Raw genomic sequence first — 26,641 nt, 5'->3', positions numbered from 1 at the left:
AGTGAGGTGGATTTTGTGCTTGGATCAGCATTAGCTGTTTCCAGAGAAGTCCATGTCGTAGCACCTATGCAGTCTGACTGCATTCCTTGCCTTGAGAAATTAGGGCAACACACACACTGACAGAAATGTATTTTATACTGATCAGATGCAATGAGAATTCTGATGGATTCCTTATGTCTCGCGGTGAAGCTGATTATGTTCTGAATCAGATTTAATAACAGCGGTAATGCATTGATTCAGGATATAAACAGTGAGTCTTAGAAACACCAGGTCAAATTGCGTACAGGCAGAATAAAAAAGATAGAATGAACTTGTTTTTGCTTCTCAGTCTCTGTACGAGTGTCTACATCCTCTCATGTATTAATGGTAAATGAAGAAGACTTCCTCCTACAAAATCAGTTACCCAGTTTCCTTCTTAATGAGACTACACTCAATAGACGTACAGTGCTGCCGCTGAGGAGAACCCACTCACACCTACTAAAGATGCTGCGTTTTGCATGATTCACTCTTTTTCTGAGGCAATGAGTGAGGTTGCGTAATCGTATTCACATAATGGGCTTTCTGTAGGCCTTATCAACAAAGGTTTGGGCCTATCAGTAGTCCAGGCTGCAAAGGCATTTTGTTTGTTTGGTTTTTAAAGACATATTTATACTATGTTAACCACTGCTTAGCTGGAATTATAAAATTCATTCAATGGAACTTCACAATTCATAGTGCAATTTAATCCAGAGCTAAAGGTAATATGTATGCAGCTTTATTGTATGAGAATGATATAGATTTACAAACAAATTAAGCGCGTGTTCGAGAAATGTCTCGGCCCTCCATAACAGCAAGTTCTTCTCTAGTGTAAATATTGAGGATGGCGTCAATTTCAAACCAATTCGAGCCGATTCAGACCCTGACAATGTTAACGAACAAGAGGATCATGCAGAATGGATTTCATGCAAAGACTTTACAAGCACGGATTTCACAGGACGTTTCAAAGTGGTATGTTTTTTGTAATTTTGTTATACATTATGATATGTGATATTTGTCGGAAAACTAAGGTAATACAAACAGTAATCGATCACAAAACCATGGTTAATTGTCCTAAGGAGTGGCCAGCGTCTTACAAAAGCGAGAGCTTACAAAAGCAACAGAAAAAAAGTTGTTCTCCATAAAATAAAGGTTGGAGTTATAATGTTCGGGAAATAAGTTTTAACCAATCTAAGTTTGTCAGCCTTAGGAAGGTCAAACAAATGAGTTTTGGAAAAAACAGTGTCTCTTTGAACAATGTCTTCTCTAATGCAGCTCAACCAGGCCTCGTCCCCTTTTTTGTGTATTCCGTGGGCGGGGATTATTTAAATTAGTACAATTGTGACTTCATAAGATCCGGAAAAATCGCTTTGTAGTTCTTGAAAAGGGGATTCTGTTAATATAATAATATCTCCCTTTGGATTTGACTTTGAGCTTTGTAACCTTGCAGATCTTTTTCATGCTCAAATAGCAACATTACACACTAACTAAAGTTGAAAAAGTGGAAAAGCATAATAGGACCCCTTTAAAAATCTTATTAACTGTAGTGTTGAGCATTTAATTTCATAACCATGGGCATTATTGGGGAGTTGAGTCTCCCCTTGCTAAAAGCTTACACTTTTCTGGGAAGGTTTTCCAGCAGATGTTAAAACATGGATGCTGGGATTTTCTCCAATCCAGACACTAGAGCATCACCAATGACAGGTAATAATGTTGAGTGAGGTGTTCCGGCTCACAGTCTGTGCTCCAATTCATCCCAGTCACAGTGGCTAGGTGTTCAGGTCTGAGCTTGGTGCAGGTCAGTTAAATTCTTCCACACTACACTCAGTAAAACATTTCTTAATAGACTTTGCTTTGTGCACAAGGGCATTGTGATGCTATAACAGAAAAGGGCTTCCTGAAACTATTGCAACAAAGTCAGAAGCACACAATTCACTAGAATGTCACGTGTGCCATAGCATTACGGTTTGTTTTCAGTGGAATTAAGGGGCATAGCAAAATTGTTAATTACAAATGGGCCATAGTGAATTTGTAATGTCATGTCTCTATAAAACAAATGCTGTGAAATATCAAGAAATATTTTAATTCACATGGCTGCCTGGATACTAATAACACTTCAAAGTGCACCATCTTAAGATGCCAGCACAGTCCTTTAATCCTGACAGGAATCAAGCTTTCTGACAAAGATAAATGTATAAACACATTCAAAGAAGGAAAGACATAAAGACATTAGCTTCAAACCCTAATGAGCTGCCTACATACGCAGCTGCTTTTATTGCAGCATGCTAACTGAAATGGATACACGCAGTTCCTTAGAATTTGGCTGAAAAAGGAGGCATCATAATTATGTCAGAAGCGTGTCTACAGAGTTAGCTCACTATGTTTTGGAACAGAGCTATTGAGATTGAAAACTTATCTAATTGGTATTCTGCAGAGGGCATAAAGATAAAACATGGTTAACCACTGACAGAAATACATATGGAGGATGTAACCAGATCAGTGCTGTGGATGATACAAAGATGTAACCTGGATGCCAGCCGAACTTAGCCCCGCCCACAACATTTGAGGTCGGGAAGTTCGGTCTGGACTTGATCCGTTGTGGAGCAACAATGCTCGAACCAGAGCTGTTCAGACCAATCAAATTGTCAGGGCGGGCTTTATACGATGATGGACAGATGATCAACAGCAACGTAATCATCCACGTCACCAAAGAGCGCTTGGGTTGAATTCGTAGATCGGAAAGATGAATGAAGAACATACGTCACTTACTCCGTTGCTCTGATTGGTTGTAGGTCTATCCAATTGAGTGCAGAGGCATTTTCTTTCCTGGTTCGGTTGAAACACGCCCCTCAATCACAGCCCACTGGAGCAGTATCAGACTCATATTCTGAATAGAATCTGAGTATGACGACGTCAGGCTAACAAAGATGTGGCCCAAGAGGCGAATATAGGGAATCTCTCCTTGAGCACTTCCTTCTGAGGCCAACACTTCATACCGCTTCATTAATATTTATAGTCTAGACTCTAGACTTTATAGGAGTGGTATTCAAATGGCGAAACGGATCCCGGCTTCGTACCATCCAGACCGTGGGACATAATTGCGCCATTTTACCATTTCTACAGTTTAAAGTGAGGACTGTGTCAAAGTGCTCGGGGTCGTTTACGGTTATGATCTTTCAGCGCTACATCCTCTGATATTTTTATCTAGAGCCAAACGTGCTTCATTCAAGCCCTTTTCATTCTATGTGCGTTGCTTCTCTCTCTCGCTAAAGATGTAAAGCAGCACAATAAGAGCTGCAGATGACGCGGTTATTTTAACAATAGCAGCAGAATCACAGTGAGCTGCAAAATAGATATTTTTACTAAAACACTGCAGAAAACAGCAAAGAATGCAGCAAATACAATTATTTTTATCATAATTGTATTTGTATAATACATTTTATTTATTATATTCATAAAGATGACTCCGACCTTTTAACAAAACCATTGTTTTAGGAGCATTTCATAATAAACAATGCTATAATTTGGAAAATTATTTAAAGATAGCAAGGGAAGACAAAAAAACTTTGAAATTACTAGTTAACTTTGTTTTGTGCTCATGATGAGAGTTTTGATTATTCGATTATGTACGTTGTTTGTTTTTAGTAGTTTATTACTTTGAACAAAACATAAAAACGGTCCACACTTTTCTTAAGATCTTAGACATCACTACTTTGGCTCTCGGGGCCCAAGATTATAATCTTTGATGACTATTTTGAGTGTTTAATAATTTTTTCTTTAACAAAGTACTACGGCTGCCCAGATGGAAATGTATAACTCTTCCAAAAAAGAATTGTCCAGACCTCAGCTGGGAAAGATAGAGACCAGACCCCTTGTAACTTTAATTGAATACCCATGCTTATAGCGCATAGACAAGGTCAGTCCTGGAGCTCTCAAAGGAGATTAATGTGTCAAATTAATATGACTAATTATTAATATTACTAACAAGTATAAGCTAGTGAGTATACACTACTCTTCAAAAGTTTTTTAGAAAGAAGTCTCATGCTCCCCAAGATTGCATTTATTTGATCAAAAATACAGTAAAAACATTAATATTGTGAAATATTATTACAATTTAAAATAATTTTCCAATTTAATATATGGTTTCCTGTGATGGCAAAGCAGAATTTTCAGCGTCTCACTTGATCCTTCAGAAATCATTCAAATAATTCTGATTTGGTGCTCAAGAAACATTTCTTATTATTATCACAGTGGGAAACGGTTGTGCTGCTTAATATTTTTGTGGAAACAATTTTGTGTAATATAATTTTTTTTCAGGATTTTTGGATAAGTAGAAAGTACAAAAGAACTGCATTTATTTGAAATAGAAATCTTTTGGAAACATTTTGCGTCCTTGAAGAATATAAGTATTAATTATATAAAAGATTTAAATATTGACCCATACTGAGCAAAACTTTAAAACAGTGGTACATATTAAAAAAAAAAAGAAAAAGAAAAGAAAATTCATAGCCTAAAATTAAGTTAATTTTGAAAAGATATTATCAGAAACTAGCAGTATTTTCAGCCAATTCCAACATATTCAACATCCATTTCTTTTATATATAATCATATGCATAACTCTATAATCTCTTTCTCCCCTTGCACTAAACATAGGCAAATTTATGCATGCAGGAGAGAGCACTAGAGTTCAGCACTGGTTAGTGTACTCATCTCATCTTGGCTTCCAGCTCCCCATCTCTTTCAAGGAATTCAAGTATATAAACTTACTGGAACAAGGAATTTCTTAATCTCCTCCAGGGCATGGCTCATGCGGGAATAGGCTTCTCCAGGTGGTGCGAAAACTTCAATTAAAACATGAAGATCGTTGCTCAAATGGCCATATTTCGCCTCTCCACTTTTTCTCAGCTCTTCCTCCTAGAGATGGAAAAACATCAAGTCAGGAATTCTGTGTGAAGAATTAATCATATCATTAATGAATTAGATAAAGAAAGCTTTTCTTCCTCCAAACCGTATTATGCATATTTTGAACTGAGAGTGAACTGGAAAGGCATTAAAGGGATAGTTCACCCAAAAATGAAAGTTCTGTCATCATTTACTTGTACTTTTATGTCTTTTCAAAGCCTTTTGTGGAACAATTATTGACTGACTGACTGACTGACTGACTGACTTATTGAAGCAACACTGGACCACATTGGTTTTCATTGTGTGTGCACAAAAAAAACAACCTTTTTGTTCCACAAAAGAAATGAAATCATATAGGTTTGGAACAGCACGAAAGTGACAGAATGGAAATTTTTTGGTGAATTGTCCACTCAAAGAAGCTCTTTTTAAGATGATGATGTTCTTGTAATGTATTTCAACAAAATGTCACAAAGTCTTTTTTTGTGAACAATGGAACCTATCAACACCTTTACTCTGTAACACAGATAATGGGTACGTAGATTCAAATCATTAAGCTTAAATCTGGCCGAGGGCTTTTTGTCAGAAATAAATTTACACTGTCACCTTTTCTGATTAAATCCTGCCATTGAAAAAGCAAAAAAAGGGTGATATTTAACAGAGGGATTCAGTTTTTCAATTCTCTCTGATTGCTGAAGGTGTTCTGTGGCTCTTCACAAAACTTGAAACTTCAGAAAGCTTGTAATTACGGCAGACAGCGTTTCTGTTTTATGTTGATTACCGTTCGGCTGTGGCTGAGACAGAAGGGCTTTGATGACATAGAAGCCTGATCACTGATACGGGCCCTTGTAGCCCCTTCAGCTTTAATAAACACTTACCGATGTCATCTCTGTATCATGTCAAAGTGACCCAAGCACTTTTTCCATAATGCTTTGCATGGACAAAAGGTCAGGAGACACTTAAGCTTTCACAACATTTCTGAGAGGCGTAATCATATTTTGTTGGGCTCCGGTATACGCCAGCTGACGAATTGTGCAGATGAGATGGTTCAGATGGTAATTTTGTGAGTAGACATAAATATATGTGTGTAGGCGTTGGCACTGTGGGTGTCTCCAGATTGACTTAAAAATGGACGGACAGACAGACAAAAGTAGAGGCAGAAGACTGCCGCCTCATTGCCAGTCCTGGAAAACTGTTCGTCAGATGACATTTGTTCGGTTTCAAGTCTGAAAGCTTTAACTTTCCTTTCATGTCAATCCACGAAGAAAATGTTCTGTTGTTTCAAAAGGTAGGCCTGTCTCCCAGGATTCATTTCAAAAGGCACTCAAGTAAGCATGTCTAAGCACAGCAGAATCCTCTTCAAATATGACAAAATGAAGGGTTCCTCATATTTATTCCCAGTAAAGTACAAATAGCGAATCTGACACTTATAAGCTTGACAGTTATCCAGTACCCCTACGGAGTTAAAGAGCTCAGTTTTGATACATTCTAACAAAATATTATAGAGCTAAATAAAATCTACTTTTTCTTACATAAAAATTAAGGATATGAGTTAAATGTTTCTGCTATAACATTTGTGTCTATCCCCAGATTAAGATCTGTGATACACAAATGTCTTTTTGCATGGTGGTGAATGTAATGTCCAAATTCCTGCCAATTTGCTGCACTCAGACACATGCTGTTCATTTACCTGCCCAGGGAATTATTCCAAATGCAGTACTTTTTGCTTTGTTAAACCCTGGATGAGGAGAGTCTTTTATACGAAGACCTCAATAGGACAGATACTGCACAGACAAATCTATGGCCATAAAGATGCAAGGCAGACTCTTAATTTCATATGTATAACAAACTTGTACTAGCTCAAGGTGACTCTTTATAATGGAATATGTTTGCATTAATGATTGCCTTTGGGATTTAAAACAATCCAACAGGCTCTTGTTTGAGTTCTGCCATAAATTTAAATAGATTTCAGACCACGGTTCATCTGCATTGTTAAGAGTGTGAAATTCCAGTGAAAAGTGTGTTTATAAAACTTAAAAAAGAACACTCTGTCTGCTTGTAGAAACCCCACACAGCTATTTGGAAAAAAAACAATGCATATTCCTGTCTCATTTGTTTCTTTGGACACCTTTTTAGCATTTAACAATATAAGGCATTTTTCAATAAGATCATAAGACATTGGTCTTGTTTGTTTCTATGAAGTTATTGCAATGACAACAGATTTTAAACAAAATGCATAATGTATGTTTAAAGTCTGAGGGGTAATTAATTAAAAAAGGATTACGGCCATAAAATAATCTTTTATTTGCATGCTATCTGTATTGCTTGAGAACGCAATTCACTTAAGGAATTATGTAAATCAGATATTGGTCAATTTGGGGCTGCGCGCACAACGTGATTGCGGTTTGCGGCGATGCAAATGTAGAAATGGACGCAAGGCCACAAATACACAGACACACATGTATGTATGTGTGCATGCAAAAGAGGAGATAAAAATAAGTCTGATTTTTTTTTTAAATCAAACACAATTGGCACAATTGTGCTGAAAAGAATCACAGCGCTAAAGCATACTTGCAGCACCTGGTAAAAATAGATTGCAGGTGGTATGTGAACAAGACACAAGGTTTTGCACTGTATACAACATTTCATTCCTCTAACAAGTTCTGAGCACTTTTCAGAGACCAAATGAGGTCAAAGCAGATTTTGTGTAAATAATTCATCTCAGGTAACTGTAGATGCATTGCTGATCGCACAAACAGAAATTTACTGGTGACTTTGTAGAAATCTTCAGAAAACAATTCTTCAGTTTAATTCTCATCTTTACGTCGTGAAAAAAAAAAGAAGTTTTGTTCTTGGTTGAACAACATTCAACATGCACACATCACCCGAATGCTATAATAATATGCCACGTCTCCATGCTTCAGTTGTGCCCAACTACACCCCTTGACAGCAGTAAAAATCGCTGTAGCACACATCCTCGCTTTGCTTATTGAATTATTCTATTTCATACACTATGAAAGAAAACGAATATTTGCTTGATATGAATGTTTTTAATTCAATGGAGTTACATTCAATAAAAATGTAATTAAAATGAACAATTTATTGAACTGGGGAATTCAGGATGGCCTATCATGAGATGATAGGAGCAGCAAACCGAGAACTATTAAATTTGGAACGATTCTCTGGCTAGGTAAATGACCAGCATGTCTCTTAGGGCAGCTGTTTGGCTGAACATTTCACTCACCACCGCTCAATCCAAAGCACGTATAAAATAGTTCCACTGAGAAAGATCCATATAGTGAATAGCCTCAACAGCTCCTTTATAACAGGGATATAGTTGATCCTCCAAACAAACACTGATCATTTTTCTCCAAAACACAAAACATAAGTCTGTTAGGGTGTTAATATGATCATTGTCAAGTCTGGGAAGTTTTCATATCAACATTCAAAGACCCTATGAAATCAAAATAGGAGTTTTGTGGATTTTAATCCATGTGTATTTGCTAATTCACAGACAAAGTCATCTTTTTACAGATTTTTTTTTTTTAAAGGTGCCCTTGCATGGATTATTTTATTATTTTAGAATGTTTCCTGGGGTGCCCTTATAATGTTAGTATGTTTTTAGATCAAAATTTGTTATAATTTAGAAATAAAAGGCATTTTTCCTAGCCTGATTTTAGCCTCTGATTTGAACACTCTGTTTGAAGGGGCGTGTCTGCTGTGAGACTTCAGTGTAAACGCCCACTGCTGTGATTGGCTGCTGTGAGACTTCAGTGTAAACGCCCACTGCTGTGATTGGCTGCTGTGAGACTTCAGTGTAAACGCCCACTGCTGTGATTGGCTGCTGTGAGACTTCAGTGTAAGCCTGTTGATCACGTGAATGAAGATCTTATCATTGCAACACTCTCACTAATGATTTCACTAATGCAAACATGATGTACGTACAGTAAGAGCTTCGTTGTGCAGTGTAACAGCGTCATTGATTTCATAACGAGTTTTGGCAAGTGTCCAAATAAACTCGCGCTGTGTGATTGACAGCTTGGGCGACTGGAAAGGGATTGTTCTTTGATCGCTATCTGTATATTAATCACAGTTTAAGTAAGATTAGTTTCATCCTACTAAGAGAAACGACGTGAAGTTGATCGTTTAGTCACTGGCTTGATTTACTGATGCATAAACAGTATTGAACGACTTTGAGAGAAAGATTATCTGTCTGAACTTGAACAATTACCCATCAGACATTCACATAACCCACTGGTTCTTCAGAGGCTCGGATGAAGGAACTAAAAAAAACACCTTTGTGTTCATTTGTACATCCAAACACTGAGCAACTGCCATGCTTCGCTCGTTTGCAAGCCATGATGTCTCTCGAAGAAAAATTATTCGGACGATGATTCGGCTGCGCAGTTCCGCCTGGCCTTGAACATGGGCTGGCATATGCAAATTTTTTGAGGCGTACATATTAATGATCACGACTGTTGCGTCACAGTCTGTGTTATGTGGAGATTCGCCTATGTTTCAGGGGGGTTTTTCAAAAATGAGATTTAAATAAGGAGGAGAAACCAATGGTGTTTGAGACTCACTGTATGTCATGTCCATGTACTGAACTCCTGTTATTTACCTATGCCAAGATAAATTCAATTTCAAATTCTAGGGCACCTTTAAATGTAGTAAAATGCACAGGAAAACCATCAGAAAAATGTACATGTTCCACTAACAGGCATATATCCTCATTATATCAGCCTATCAGACACCTTACTGCAATGTCCGAACTGAAGCCCTTCTATATGTCCCCAACTTTCTGTTTCAATAGGAAATATGTCAACACAAGAAAGAAAACTGTGCTAATCAAACCATTTCATGACAGCTTTTGAGCTGAATGAGAGAGAACAGGCTTTATTTTCAGCCAAATTACACAATTTGTGAGTCAATGTTTAATCATTTACCCACTCACTCATGGGCGAAAAACATTGACAATGAAATTAGTAAACTGCTCTTTTATGCAAATATCATTCAGTTATTGTGCTAGTCCTACCATGTGCTTTACTTTACACAGGTCAGTGCGCTATTATTTGTGATATTGTTTGTGATGTATACTTCTCTTCTTAAGAATGCGTACAAAGTCAGTAAATGCTAAAACAGCAGTTCCTCCTCTATCTAGGGGCATATGTGCAGGTAATGATCTTCAGTCTCACCGTCCTCTCGCACTTTGCTCTGTCAGCTCTGATGCTTGTTAGACTCACAGAAATGAAAGGTTTACAGGATTTAAGGGATAAAGCACTCTGCACTGGAATAAATGCAGTTGCTTTTGCCATATTTAGGGCCTGGGCCAGATTTACTAAACAGGGCAAATTAGCGTGAGAGCGCAATCCCATAAAAGCGCCGATGGGATGGGATGGGAATGGAAAGTTCTGTACGAGATCTACTGATGACGCACAAATTAAAGAACACAGACATAGCCGGATCATTTCCATAATGACCAACGCAATCTATCAAGAGCAGCACAAAGTAGCGTTTGGTTTAAGACATGCTTTTTTGGTCAGTAAATAATGGCGCAAATACCAGTAAATTGACCAGCGAACCATAGGAAATCACCTTTTAAATACGCTCCTCCCATAAATTTTGCGTCTAAATGGAAATGCATATGCAATAAGGTCAGCCGCAAAAACAACTGTCCACGCCTTTTCAGCGCTAATATTTCACTGCGTGGCTTTAGTAAATCTTGACACTATTTTTTAAAGCCAAAAGAAGGTTTGCGCTGGTGCAAGCTGTTAGTAAATCTGGCCCTTATTAATATCTGAAAATATGCTGATTTAGTTATGGGATTTATGTTTACAAACATATCAATGTCATTAATAACCATTCCCAAACCATTAATGAAACATTACATTTATACAGTACACATGGCGAAAAAAGAGAGTTGTTGCCAGTCATCTTACCTTGCCTTTATCCCTCATTGAACCCTTGCCGAGGATGGACATCTTTGCTCCCGTTTCCTCTTGTAATCTTTTCATGGAATTGCCCCTGGGCCCCAGCAGTTTCCCAACAAAATTAAACTGTAATAAGGAGAGAAAAGGCAATAGGTTGGTCTCTCACACTGCCTGCTTCTTAGACGGTTGCCTCAGTTACCTCACAGTCAATAATAAAAAAAAAAACATTTGGTTTTTCTCATCATGCACAAAACCAGTTACAGTGAGAGAATGAAAAAATCTTTTTTGGTTTAAAATTAAATCTGTGGCAGTCGTCGATCAAACGTATTTTTCCGCCGTTTTCACTTTTTTTTTTTTTTAAGTTTGTCAGAAACGATTAAAAAAGATGTGAGAGTCTACACCTGTTTCTGTAGGGCACTGTAGCCACTCATGTGTCTAATCGATGTTTGGGGTCAGTGGTTGGGCTCCACTGCTTTCAGAGATATTATAACATGTACCAAATGCCAAAAGGGATCTTCAAAACGATCCAGGAGTCCATGCTTGAATGAGGCATAACGTAATGAGTTCATTTCCAATGGGGATTCAAGTAATACTACCCAGATGATGAGCTATCCAGCAACTGCCTTGAGGCAGCAACTAACATTTTGGTTGCACAGCAGATCAGCGGTCATTGAGAACACTTGGTCATCACCATTTCTTTTTTCACCCTCTCTCTGTTATTTTACTCACATCTGTGCATCAACTGTATCTTCAGAGTCTTACACATTACAATCAGATTCGGGCTGCTGAGGATTGTCTAATGCCCATGATAACAACAAATCTTAAGTAGTCAATAAATGCTGCCATTGAAAGAAAAAGTGCCCTTGTATAAAATGGTGCATCAAATTCCCTTTATAACAGTGTCACTTCATCACTGTCTGCTCATGTTCAGTGTTCATCACTTTTTCTGATGTATTGCCACAATCCCCTTAGCCAGCAGCCCCTCTAAATTCACTTTAGATTTAATATGTTTTTGAGAAACCTTTTAAAAAGGCATTTATCACTGTCTTTACTAAGGACAATAAAACAGAATAAGATAGTGATCTTTTGGATGTTGAAAGTGCATCTAAACAGATTGTTGTTTCTGGTCATCAGATTCTGATCACTATATCAGTTATATATTATACACATTTATCTAGTTCAGTCCTAAAATTCTAGATGGTTGATAGGTACTGCAAGCAATCACATTATTACCACGTGGCACAAACTGATTGGCCTCTGCTGATCCTGCAGCCAATGAGATTGTTTGCTCAACATTTAAATAGTCTGGTTCAGGTTGCTGTAGGGTAGCCCTGCAGCGAGCTATCAGAGTTCCCCTGAAACCCTCCACCACCCCCAGGTCCACCTGTCTAGATCTGCTGTGGGATTTATGTATGCATATTCATGCAGCAACAGCATTACTTACATACTCACAGCAGTGTTTCAGTGTATCTTTGGGCAGTAGCAAGCCCATTGCTCTGCAGCAGCATGATGACATCAGAGCAAATACATTAACACTGTCATATTCATAGACTATTGACAAGACTATTGTTGTCATGATTTAAATATATATTAGAGAGAGAGAGAGAGAGAGAGAATATACACTCTTACTCTTTTTCACTATATTTTAACTTGACACACCATTTTACACAACACACACTAAATGGGAAAAGACATTAAGAAACAGGATAAAAATTTCCAGAAATGACCAAAATGGGCTTCTCTGCAAGAGTTTAATAGTGCACAATGTGTAAATAAATAAATATAGGTTGTGTATGACTAGTCAACAATTGTGACAATCCATAACTATAACATACATGAAGCATTCTGTGTGGAACACATGTACAGTTGCATCATTTTGGAGAAATGGCTGCTTACTAGTTGCTGTTAGTTTCCAGACCAGTAAGTCAGACATTACTAAGGGAAGTGAATTTGCCCTTCAAATATTTGCAAAGGTTAGCTGATTTGTGGCGGCCAGAATGAAACAGTTGGGTATAACACATGTTGACATACCCTGCCTAGCACATTGCTGGAAACTCAACACATGCTCTTCCCAGCCAGGCTGTAGAAGCAGCTGTAGGGAACTCTAGCTGGTGGAACGCAGAAGAACTGTCACTGAATTTGGCTGGAGCCACAAAGCAAATGCAAACAGTTTCAGGTGAAAGGGTGAGGTGTGGGTAGGGCAGTATATTTAGCAACACCGCAGCACTGCGCCAAAGCGTGCTGACCGACTCTCTCAGAGTGGAGGTGTGCTGTTTGCATCCCCTCCAGTGGGGTGTGTATGACAGGAATACTCTGCAGCTGGCTGGGTGCCTCGGAGCAGATGGTTGCCTCAGCTACAGTGTGAAGATGCTCACTGGGCGGCTGCAGTGGAGTGGCCTGTTTTCATTAAGCTAATGAATGTCCGGAGTCACTCTCCTGCTCCATGGTGGGCAATTTAGGCTTTATTAGGGGGCACAGTTCAGTGCTGGATGAGGTTTGAAGCGATGCAAGCTGTCCCTCGCAGTCCCCGGCAGAGGCAGGCCACAGAATGATGGGCATTATGCAGCACTGACAGGCTGAGGATGATAAACCTGACAACCGGAGGCGTAAGTGTCAAACCGCATTGGCTTATTATGAGCAAATGGGACTTCTAAGAAAGTACACATGGTGTGCTGTTGTGATGGCGAATAGATCATAACCCACACTTCTAGAGCCTGGATCAGTGTGTACGTCTGAAATCACTGCAAAAATCCTGGGAAAGCATGCATTGCGGTGTTCATTGATAACTTAAGAAGCCCGGATGGCTATTCACTGTGCTGTCATGCAGAATCACTTATTTTTGGAGCCCGCAGTGAGTTTAGAGTGTGTGTGTGTGTGTGGCTGGCTGAACAAATGACTTTTCACACTTGAGTCCCTTTGACAGGGACCTTCACCTGCGCTCAGCGCTCGCTGATGTGCATTACATTGATTTCTCTGTCAAAATCTTTTCAGAAGCCATTCAAGACCACTGAGCTCTTGATCAGCTTCATATTGGCATGATCGCCGCCAGACACATTTTACCATCATCACATACTGACAGACATCCCATCTGAGACATTTCTGTTGACTCGTCATGTATGCTGTAACTACACAATATTGCAGGCAAAAAGCATATTTTGCCATTGAGGATTAACGTAACCATGCACATGAAATTTCCTTTCTTTCTTTTTTCTTTCTTTCAAGGAACAAATATAATAAATCACTAATATTTAATTACCCTGCAAAAGCATAGATGACATTTGGTATGTTATTTTGGTTGAACTAGAATAGAATAGAATAGAATAGAATAGAATAGAATAGAATAGAATAGAATAGAATAGAATAGAATAGAATAGAATAGAATAGAATAGAATAGAAGTTGCCATAGACATGAATGGAAATGCCAGTGGATGGCTCTCTCCAGGTATCGACCCTCTTTTTTTTTGCCAGGAGTTAAGCCTGTGAGATCGTCAAGTTTTCTGATGTGGGTTTTTTAAAGAATTTTGGAACTTAAAAATGGGTCACAGACCAAATAAGGTTGAGAATCCCTGCACTAAGACCAGCTTTGCTTGTTAATTCAAACTTCCTCAGAAAGAGTCTTAAGAGTTTAAAATCTGTTTCCTACCCTCTAATGCATTGTGAACTTAATGCTGAATTTCATTTTGTGGTGCACTAAGAGTGCTGTTCTAGAACATTTCTCTTCTGCCGTCCCAATCTCAACAGATGCAAATTGATGCAAATTGTTCCTCTATAGTTATCGAAGTCCTATTTTAATCTGCACTTTCATTCAGCAAAAGTACATATTCTTATCTGTCATGAAAAAAACAATAGTATACTAATCTATTTTTGATGAACATCACATCCAAAACATTGGAACAGGAGATCTTGAGGGACACAGGTAAAGTTTCAATCTGCAAATTTACAATGACTGAATATGATCAACTGAGCTAAAGAGAGATTAAAGGGGTCTAATTTTGCTCATTTACAGGTTCATACATTTTGGTTTATGCAGTCTACTAGAATATGTTTGTGTCATTTAATGTTTTGGTTTCTTTAAAACCCGCCTTCCAAAAAGCACAGTCTGTATTGACTGGTAGACCGGCCCCAGTCTGTTGTGATTGGTCTACTACCACTTACAGTGTGTGTTACAGAAATGTAACGGCCCTTATAATCGGCAAGTTTCAGCTGCGGAGGCTTCCTGAGGTGCTGTTAACACTACTGTAACTACGCTAATTATGGTATCAGTTTTGCCATATCAGTTCAAATCCAAAAAATTGACAACACAGTACTAATGCAACTTAACCAGACTTTACCCTTTAGTTTTTTTTGTTGTTTTTTTGCATATGCCTTGGGTGGGAATTATTTAAATGAGGGAAAAGGCATAATAGGACCCCTTTAAGCACAAGACACATGCCATCTCGTGTTATTTACGGATTTGGGTTTCAGACTGTGGCAATTAAACTTGCAATTATAGACTGCAGAAACAGCCACAGTCTGCATCGTATCCACTATAAATGACTATGATGTCTAGAGCCAATAAACTTCTAAATATCCTCAAGGCTGTTTCAGCAAAAAAAAGGGCACAAAACTGCTCAGGCTTCACAACAAAATGTGCTGCCAGCCAAAGCTGGCGAAGTGACCACTTAACATAACCATTAGTGCAGTTTGAGTTGGAGGCTGAAACACAGCACCCTTTCCATAAGCTGTGAAACCAGATAAGATCCGCAGATGGAGTTAGATGACTACTGCCAGTGTAAGCCAGCTGTGCTGCTAGCGAGGTCTAGCACTGGCTGATAGCAGGATTATTATTGGGGACTAGGACTGGGAGAGATGTAATAATGGCCAGGAGAGATGGCTTGGCCACAGTCAATGGACATGGGTATTAGCAGAGAATGGTTTAAACAGTGGCAGAGTGCTATGGTGTTAAATAGAGATGAGAGTCATAGAGCCAGTGTTGGCTGTTAGATGAGGCTAATGAGCTAGCAGAAAGAGGGAGAGCTTTAATACTGGGCAATATTCATCAATATTCACTTCTAACAACATAATAAGCCAAAGGGCTTTGCAATAATGACTAATATAGAGTATTTGAATATTTTTACACTACTGTTCAAATGACCAAAAATACAATAAAAACGTTAATGTTGTGAATTATTATTACAACTGAAATATGAATTTTGAGAAATGTAATTTACTCCTGTGATGGCAAAGCTGAATTTTCAGCATCATTCCTCCACTCATCAGTGTCACATGATCCTTAAGAAATCATTCTAATATGCTGATTTGATGCTAAAGAAACATTTCTTATTATTATCAATGTTGGAAACAGTTCTGCTGCTTATATATGCTTTATAATTCAAAAGTTGAAAACAATAGCATTAGTTTATAGACCTTTTTTAAAGTCTTTACTGTCTCTTTTGATTAATTTAATGTGCTCTTGCTTAAAAAAAACTATAAATATTCGCCTGAAGGCAGAAAACTATATCTGACTTACTTTAAAACGTTATTATATTTAAGCATATTTATGCGGAAAATTAGATGCACATAAACAGAATGCATAACAAATATGTATGATATCAAACTAAAAATGCATGTTCCAACGTACTGAACATTGTGTTCAGTGCAGCTCGAGAAAAGGTAACAGCCTGAGGTAAAGTTGATGATGGATCCCCTGCATTAAAGAACCCATATTGACAGCACAGATGCAGACGAATTAAGACCATCTCAGAGTCAGGAGGCTGACAGGTTAAAAGACTGCAACCCATACAGATGAGAAGCATCCACTCTCTTCCCCAGACTACATTTCCCATGTTCCTTTGGCGTTAGCTCTTAAAACAAGCATATGCCCTGGAAAAGTCAAAAAATTGGAAAGTCACACATTTACAATTTTCCAAGTGCAAAAATATTTGTTTGCTAAAGATTATGGCACCAACATCATTCCGCTGGCTGCTTAGTGAGTGTGTTATCCCATGGGGTGTTGGTCATTTGAAACATACTGGGATAAGCCTTATAAACCGATTAGGAAAGAAGCCATATTCCCATAGGCTCAGTGTTTCTTTCCATAACTTCCTGTCTCTCCAAATCTTGAACCAACAACTGTGCACAGCAAGAAAACCATTTTATCTGACCTCATGTTTACAATTATATAAATAACCTTCCTGAAAACAAATAAACGTGCCTGAGCAGGCTTTTAATTTATTAAGAAGATACAACTTCCTCACTATTGTTGGTTTTTATGTTTCCCCTCTGTATTTGATTTGATTTTGAATCTGTTCAGCAGCTTATCTATGTTAAACACCTTTGACAAGGTTGGTCGGCCTTTGGGACTAGGGAATTCTTTAACAAGACAACAATTCGATTATCTTTGTGTGCAGAGCTTGCCTACACCTCCATGTAAAGGTCATAAAACTGGAGACAGATAAGCCACAATCTATAGGGACAACAACCACCGCCGTTACTACTCAACGGATTAGTTGCGTTTCAGAACTATAAAGGCAAACCTTAGTGGTAGATTTGTAAGCGTCTTTTCTTGTTGCTGATTGGTTTTGACGAAAGGTTTAGGTATAGCTGGAAATTTACCACAACAATAAAACAGCATTGTGAATTTGGAATGCAAGATTTCAATGCAATAAAGCAGAAACACGCTACAATTCTTGCTGTTTAATGCTTAAAATCATGTTCTCATGTGTTCACTTTCTTTACAACACTGTAAATGATAAGCAACACACTGTAGAATTAATGTAAAATAGAAACAAAGCCCTGAAACCTCTGAAATTTTTAACATTGATTAATAGATATAATAACAACATATAATTTAACATAGCCTATAGTATTATTATTATTATTATGCTAAATTAGATATAATATATCCAATAATCAGTGTTAAAAGATATGTGATAAATATACCCATATACATATAAACATACATACACACACACATACACTTTTTTTAACCGAGGATGCTGGGTGGCGCGTCATGTCAAAAAATGTCCCCGGTGCAGATCCTTTGAAAGAGGTTTAAAAGAGAGACGCTCCCGCTCGCTCTAGACAGTGTGTTAGCTACTAGACACTTTTTTTTTTTTCATTTTTGATTTATAGTCTAGTTAGTTATGTATCATATACAATGTGATTTTTGTTGATCAGGATCTAGCAGCAACAGCACATTTGACCTCTTGGGTGAGCGATTCACACGGACAGCTTTCCCTGCGCATGAAATCCCCCATTTTCCAGCAAACCAATGAGAACGCAGGACAATGATGACGATGCATAACAACAGAGCATATATTAGGCGCCAAAGCTGCCGTGGATCCGCTTACCTAAAACCCTCCGTAACTGGCAGATATGAAAAAAATTTGGCGAATAAATAAATGACATACATTTACATACGTATTACCAACATTTAAAAATTTAAGCTTTATGGTACACCTCAAACAATGGATTTTATAGTAATTTTTCATATTAATTAGCATATACAGTGCTATGCATAAGTTTAGACACCCATGCTAAAGTTGACTAAAAAGAGGAATAAAAAATCATCTTTTGGAAACTGAACTTAATGCCTTAATTTAAAAAATTAGGAAAAATCCAACCTTTAAGGACACCAATTTTCTTTGTGAATGAATAATGTATCGTAAATAAATAAATGTTCTTCCTTAAAATACAGGGTGCATAAGTTTGGACACCCCTATGTTAAATTCCCATAGAGGCAGGCAGATTTTTATTTTTAAGTATTTTTTTTATTTTTTGTTTAGGATACTATGCATCCTGATAAAGTTCCCTTGGCCTCTGGAATTAAAATAGCCCCACATCATCACATAGCCTTCACCATACCTAGAGATTGGCATGGGGTACTTTCCATAAGATCATCTCTCAATGCAAATCAAACTAGCTATTAGGCTAACTGAAATAAAACCATGCCAATCTCTAGGTATGGTGAAGGCTATGTGATGATGTGGGGCTATTTTAATTCCAAAGGCCAAGGGAACTTTATCAGGATGCATAGTATCCTGGATCCATGAAGTAACTGGCCTTTAAAAATAAAAATCTGCCTGCCTCTATGGGAATTTAACATAGGGGTGTCCAAACTTATGCACCCTGTATTTTAAGGAAGAACATTTATTTATTTACGATACATTATTCATTCACAAAGAAAATTGGTGTCCTTAAAGGTTGGATTTTTCCAAATTTTTTTAATTAAGGCATTAAGTTCAGTTTCCAAAAGATGATTTTTTATTCCTCTTTTTAGTCAACTTTAGTATGGGTGTCTAAACTTATGCATAGCACTGTAAATATTAATGGCTTGGGTATGAAGAGCATCCGCAGCATATGGCCCGCACGCCCATGATACACACACACACACGTGTAATTATGTATATGTAAACATTATTATATCCTTCTATCTATTACCTATAATATTTATTTCGATATTTGTCATGTTACTCCATTCAACTATGATCAACAATATTTCCAGCTTACGATTATACATGGGTTTGAAATAATGCAGCATAAAAATCAGAAAACAGCTGAAAATATGGGCAATGCAGCAACCGCCTAGTTTTTTTTCCCCATTTTTTTTGCACCACTAGCATTTGCTGCTACCTGGACATGTGTTTGTCAATTTAACGTTCAGCCCAATGGAATCAGGTGAATGATAGCATAGCATAGCATAACTACACAACACACACTCCGTACCATTTTGATTCATCAGTGTGCACTGCACCAAATAAGCATAGCATTAACTGTGCCTCTAATGAGTCTCTGCACAAACAGATGTGCCCAAAGGACATTTGCTAAGTCTTAATTACAATCCTCTGACAAATCAGACGCCAAGGCAGTCTGGCTACCTTATAAACCCTTGCAAACACAAGACTAAGTAGACTACAATGTAAAGCAAGATGTCCCAAATGTTTATGCACATGTCCCAGTTATACCTTCTGAATATTGTTGATCAAAAAACACTATTACCTATGGGGAAAAAAATCCATGGACACTCATAAAACAAATTTGCAGCGATGTTCAGATGTGCAGATATATGCCCTTTGATAGATTGCCCAAATCCATCTCTTAAATCTAAATACAGTGGTTTCCATGGCGACCGTGTCTTTGACTTTAATAGATGGTGATGCAGGTACCCCATTCATCTCTTGGGCCTCCCTTTTGGTCTCTCTCTCTCTCTCTCTGTGTGTGTGTGTGTGTGACACTCTCTTGATTTCTATCAGTGCTCACAGGTATCAGAGGTCTATGTCAGCAGGGACTATATTTCATTGCAAACCACTGACTGTGCTTTTGTGCAAAGTATGGTAAATCAAACACTTTTGCATTCAGAGAACTGATGAAAAAGGAAAACAGTGTAGTTTTGTGATGTCACAATGAAATATATACAGGTCTGTGCAAAGAGATATAAGGAAGAAGAGTTGTATGAGTAATAGTAGCCAGGATAAAAATATCCAGTGATTCAACATCTGGTGGACATCCACATCAACTAAGCATATTTGCTGATTTTTTCAATACAGTAACAGAAACTGTACTCCAAACTAGACGTAGAGGAGACTGGGGGTAATGTGACGCACTAAAAGTTCTCTATCACGGGATGAGACTTGTCTCTCTCTAACTGAGAAAAAAGGAGTGCTCGTGTTGTGAATTTTCCATATCACTGTAAAACGAAAATAAGTTCATAAGTTCATTTCACTCAAATATTACTGAAAGTTAATTGTATTTAACTGTTTTCCCGCCATTGACTGGATTTTCCGCCAATCCATGTTTTCATTGTTATAGAGAAGGGGGCGCTATTGCGCATCTTCTGAAAGAGTACAGAATCTCCCGATCAAAACACAGGCGAAGGAAAAGCAGAAACATGCGATAGAAGTATTATCAAATATCGTGATTATCAAACATTAAACAGCAGAAGAAAGAAATTCATACAGTTTTAGAACAACTTGAGGGTGACTAAATTATAGAATGTTCATTTTTGGGTGAACTATCCCTTTAACTGTGTACATGCAAAGGTATAGTGATAGTTTTTCAAATTATAAGTTTATTAATAGTACAGTTTTTTTTTTTTTTAATATGTAAATGTTTAGTACACCAAAACAGACATTAGTAGTGATCTGAAAAATTATGAAAGAAAATGTTAAAAATGTTACAATTCCCCAATTCCCAATGTTTCCCAATTCCCATACATAATGTGGTGTTTTAACCAACCAATCAATCAATCAATCAATCAATCAATCAATCAATCAATCAATCAATCAATCAATCAATCAATCAATCTATCTATCTATCTATCTATCTATCTATCTATCTATCTATCTATCTATCTATCTATCTATCTATCTATCTATCTATCTATCTATCAATCAATCAATAAGACTGAGCCAAGTTGTCCTCTCCTTTCAGGATCATGATGCCTCTGAATTGTGTAATTCATAAAGGGCATTGTGGACAATATGGCTGCAAATCATAGAAAACAAACAGCATTCTTTAATTACAATTAAGTTTTAGTTCTCCTGTCTTCTCTAACCTTGTCAAACTCTCTCAGCACAGAGAAGCCTGTGAATTTAATATCCACTGAATAAAATCATTTAAACAGAGCCTGCTGTCAGTGCTTCTGTAAATGCGTGAATTGTTCTTTCATATTTCTCAATAGCTAAATAAAGTGATATGTGATCATTTGGGGGAAAAAAGAACGTGCCATGAATATATATTGAACACGTCATTGCATTATAGCACAACAGTGATGTGCAATTAATATTTTGTCATGTACAACAAAGGTCTTCAAAGCAATGGAGCAACGCATAAAAAGTCTCAATCTGAAACGATGCAGAGGAGTAATTACTCAGAAAAAGAAATTTATGTCAAGGTCAATATAAACATAAGAACAAAAAGGAAAAAAGAGCACAAAACAAACGGCCATTCAAGGTCCACAAGGCCAATTCTTCATTATGCAAATATATAAACTAAAGTTAGCCTGATTTCATTTGAGGATCAAAGAAACCCAATATCGACTCCAGCTCATGCACTTATTCTGAGCTGCAGCAGAGATGCTCTTCCTTGGAGACGGTCTCATCAAGCATGATTAAACAAAACTCGGAGACAGCGCTGTCGTCACACACGGATTAATTAACTGCACGTAGATAAATCCGGGGGATTTGTAACAGAGAGCATAACATAAAGTCTAGACTCTATAAGCTATTATCTGTTATGGTCCACAAGTTCATTGATCAACTGATTTTGAGGTGAGGTGGCTTCTGAGTGTTAAGCTAACCTTTTTTTTGGCCGTGTCTACACCAGAGAAATGGCTTGTATATGCAAGCTCTGTATCAAGTGCAATGACAAGTAAAAAAATAAAATAAAATAAAATCCTTAACAGGACTTATTTTAAGGGATGAGCCGATATTAAATGTGCTTACACAATAAGCTGATAATTATTTTGTTGTGTATTATATTTTGTTAGTCGCTAAATGTTATGGCAGATAACCGATATATGGCTGATATTAAAATTCTATATTTTTTACAATTCTACACATTTTTGTAAATTTGTATTAAGTCAAGTCAAGTATATTTGTATAGCGCTTTTCACAATACAGATTGTATCAAAGCAGCTTCACAGTATTAAATTAAAATAATACAACAAGGTTTGTTTCTAATGGAATTTATTGATTGATAAAATCAAATTAAATATCCCCAAAATATCACCAACTGAGCAAGCCAAAGGCAACAGTGGCAAAGAACCGAAAAACTCCATCAAGTGACCTAATGGTGTCCTAAAACTCCATCAGGTGACCTAATGGAGAAAAAAAAAACCTTGGGAGAACCCAGGCTCAGTCGGGGGCCAGTTCTCCTCTGGCATTTATGAACTAGAGGCCGGATTGTAGTTTGAACTGTAAGATTAAAAATATTATATGAATGCCTGGCTGAAGAGATGCGACTTAATCTAATTTTAAACTGGGAGAGCGAGTCTGAGCAACGAACACTATCAGGAAGACTATTCCAGAGTTTTGGAGCTAAATGTGAAAATGCTCTCCCTCCTTTGGTGGATCTGGATATCCTAGGTATGACCAAAAGCCTTGAATTTAGTGATCTTAAAGAGCGCGATGGATTATAGGGCGATAGAAGATCCGTTAAATAGACTGGAGCTAAGCCGTTTAGGGCTTTATAAGTCAGTAGCAATACCTTGTAATTAATATGGAACTTTATAGGTAACCAATGCAGTGATGATAAAATCGGTGTTATATGATCATATTTTCTTGATCTAGTAAGAACTCTAGCGGCGGCATTTTGGACTAACTGTAGCTTGTTTATTGAGGATGCAGGACAACCGGCTAATAAAGCATTACAGTAATCTAGTCTCGAGGTCATGAATGCATGAACTAACTTTTCTGCATCAGAAACTGATAGCAGACTGATATTAAGCTGATATTAACTGATATTAAGTTTGTATTGTAAATTTGTATTGTATTAGGGGTTAACTGCAAGTGAATTTAGCATCACATCATTATAACAAAGTAAGAAAAAAAATTTAATCTGAGATTTGCTCAAAATAAAATAAAAAAGTGTTATTAAATTATTAGTGTTTTTAATAATTAAGTCAGTTATAATGCAAAGGTCATCTAAATATAAAATTAGGAGAATTTTTCAGAAAATTTACATGCAGATAAATATAAAACATATAGTGGCCGATAAACGATATGATACCGATATTTTGTCATGTCTCAGATCAATAATAACCTAAGCTGCTAAGATTAGATTCCAAAATAAAAATATCTTGCATGCATTGACTCTATTTTGTGCAGTCACGCTTCGCAACAAAACTAGCATCTGAAAATTCTAACTCTTCGCACATCTTTTATCTGCGAGAAAAATACACCCTCTTATCTTGTAACAAAAACAACATGTAAAGTAAAATCCTAAAAAATTACATAAACTACACTTAATATTAATCAATGCGATGACATTTTACAGATATTTCTCACATTCCAGGAATATCACAAGAGAACTTTCCCATAAAATTACCATAACTACAAAGCAGCCAAGATCCTCAGGAAAGAGGGATTTGGGAAAACAAAAAGCCACTGTTACAACTCGAACAAGACATGTAAAATCTAAACCTAAGGCGTGTTCTTTGTACTCTTTTTCGACAGCACAAATCTACTAAACCCATCAAACAGTCTGCGCATTTTAGTGCTCCAGGGATTCATTTCCTAAAGCAGAAACAGTAAGAAACGAGAGAGCATATGAGAAGCTCAGAAGCTTTATGGATCCGTCTGTGTGATGCTCATGGGCTTTTTCCACTCATTTTCAAAGCATCATTTTAAAGCAGCACAATGCTGAATAAAAGAGTGCCGTGTGCACCGAACGTGATAACGATAGAGTAGTCTTAAGTAAATAACCAGTTACCTAAAATACAAACCATTTCCATTTAAAATATAGCACTGACTTTACTATTAATGTTGTTTCCAGATGAATCAAACCAGGCAGTTCTGGAACTTCAATGACTGAATCACTGTAATCAAACTATCAGTGGAAATCGAACTTAACCACCAAATACACTACATGTCTTATTTTATGACACATTTATATACCTCAGCTGTTAAATGTGAATAAAACTGATCAACATAAATACAATTGCTACAATGTCAAAGCCCCACAAGATGTTCAATAAATCAACAGACTTGGTCCAAAACTGACCATGTTGCTAAATAAAATGCAACTCTATTGGCACTGAGAAGCTGACATTTCCTAACAGATGCATGAGATGCCAGCTGGTAATAAGTATTAAAAAAAAACCTAGATTCATTTCCTGATTACAAGATGAGGCAGAATAATGTTTGAACAGCTAGAACCAGTTGTGGCGTGCCTGTTACTCTGAGAAAGCCAGGAAGCAGGACAGAAATATAAGGTGTAAATAACAGCAGATCTGCAGTGCAGCACAAATCAGATTCTGACACCATCTAGTTTGCTCCTGCCAGATACAGAACGCATTAAGTCATTACCAAGAGCACAGCGATCCCATAAAGCTAATGAATTGCTTTCGATCCTCTCTGATCTCCATATGACTATAACATTGATTTGGCACTCACGTCATCACTCTTTTGTACGTTGCATGGAACACCGAGGTCTTACCTTGGGATACTGCTGCACCGGGATCAGCACGCGCTCTGATAGCTTGATGTTTTTGTTGCTGATGATATCCAAGTATTTCTTCACCTCACCATCTTTCCTCAACTCGTCTCCTTCAAACTTTTCAATCTCTAAATGAAAGAAAAACAAAGTGTTGCGGTCAAATAATGTCAAGATTTTCCTTGATCGACTCAGAAAATCAGAAAAAAAAGAAAAGAAAAAAAAGGCTTTCAGATCTTCTCATCTTCCAGTGGAACATTCAGTAACAACAATTAAATAAACACTCAGCGTAGAACGCATCAACGTAACTTGACGGCGTAAGCCTACTAAGCCCTCATTCGCATGACAAACACAAATTGAAAAGCTGCTGCGCAAAACTGTAATATTTTGTGCTTGAGGAATTTTATGGTGCTTTTGAGAATTGAGCCGGAGACTTAGCAGCCACACAACATTAAAGAGGCTTGAAATGAAGCTGTCACCTGGCTTCCTCCAGGGAACCCCTTCTGTCGCTGCTAAATTAATGCTCAGCAGAATTGAGAATTATGAACCTGTACAAGTCGTGTAAAACATGGAGCAAGAAAGGGAAGGGAAGTCAGCAGGTGAAGGGAGACCATTATTTTTCACCTCCCCTCTGGTGAGGCTCTCAGCTGCTTATAGTTTTGAAAGATATTTCCAATATTAAGACAAAGTTGCTTGTTTTCAAACGTTTTATTGATATATTAAAATTAATTAACCAAGATTCATTTTGTGGTTCCAGAAGATATGTTCTGTATAGCAGAACTGTTTTCAATAAAGAGAAAATAAAAAGAAATTTGATTTCAGTTTATCTTGATTTTATGTATTTATTTTTATTAGCATTTTAATTTTTTTAACATATTAAAAATCATTTATCAATTTAAATATCTGCGGGGCCCACTTGGAATTTTGCTGAGGCCCCCTAGTGGAACCCGGTCTCCTGGTTTCAGTCAGCCCCTGGTTAAGAACCACTGCTTTAAACCTAACCTATTTTCTCTTGAAGATCTTCTTTCTAACTCTCTAGCACTAACAAGAGGTCGTACCCTTACACTTACTCTCAGGCGGCTGTAAGTGACTAATAGCAAAGAATCTGCAAAAGGACAACAGCAAGAAAGGGTGACATTTTTATCACAAAAGAAAACAATTAAAGTAAAAGTCACCTGATTCTGATGATTGATTTATGAAGGTTTTTTTTTTTTTTTGTCCTCAGGATGCCAATCTTCCTGTTGTCTAACTCTTTTCTCCAGCTGGGAGGCATGAAAGAAATCAAACCAGGCTGAAAATGAGGCATATTTCCGCCACAAAACTAAAAATTAAAAAGGTAATTGCGACTTTTTATCTCACATTTCGGACTTTTTATCTCAGAATTGCATGATATTAATTCGCAATTGTGTGTTATAAAGTCAGAATTGCATGATATAAAGTCGCAATTGCTTGTTAAAGTCAGAATTGTGAAATATAAACTCACAATTGCAATTGTGAGATTTAAAGTCAGAATTACATGATATAAAGTCGCAATTGCGTGTTGTAAAGTCAGAATTGTGAGCTGAATTGAGAGGAAAAAAGTCAGATATATAAACCTATAAATGAGATATAAACGAGAAAAAAATCTCGCAATTCTGACTTTATAACGCAAAATTGTACGTTTA

The 26,641-nt window shown here is 37.2% G+C and overlaps 1 protein-coding gene across 5 annotated transcripts in view; it reads right to left on the bottom strand.

Moving 5' to 3' along the window:
- The window catches only part of khdrbs2 (KH domain containing, RNA binding, signal transduction associated 2), a 69,348-nt gene that overhangs the window by 29,818 nt on the left and 12,889 nt on the right, over nucleotides 1-26,641 (bottom strand). For all 5 annotated transcript variants that reach the window (XM_084390610.1, XM_084390611.1, XM_084390608.1 and 2 more), the window contains exons 2-4: nucleotides 24,981-25,108; nucleotides 10,854-10,970; nucleotides 4,783-4,929 (exon numbers count right to left, since the gene is read on the bottom strand). In XM_084390610.1, coding sequence (XP_084246736.1) covers nucleotides 4,783-4,929; nucleotides 10,854-10,970; nucleotides 24,981-25,108 — 392 coding nt within the window. The remainder of the gene's footprint in view (nucleotides 1-4,782; nucleotides 4,930-10,853; nucleotides 10,971-24,980; nucleotides 25,109-26,641) is intronic.

Source organism: Rutilus rutilus (assembly GCF_951802725.1).
Source record: "Rutilus rutilus genome assembly, chromosome: 20".
Lineage (NCBI taxonomy): Eukaryota > Metazoa > Chordata > Actinopteri > Cypriniformes > Leuciscidae > Rutilus > Rutilus rutilus.
The sequence above is the reverse complement of the archived record's forward strand: the minus strand, read 5'-3'. Positions and strand labels throughout refer to the sequence as shown.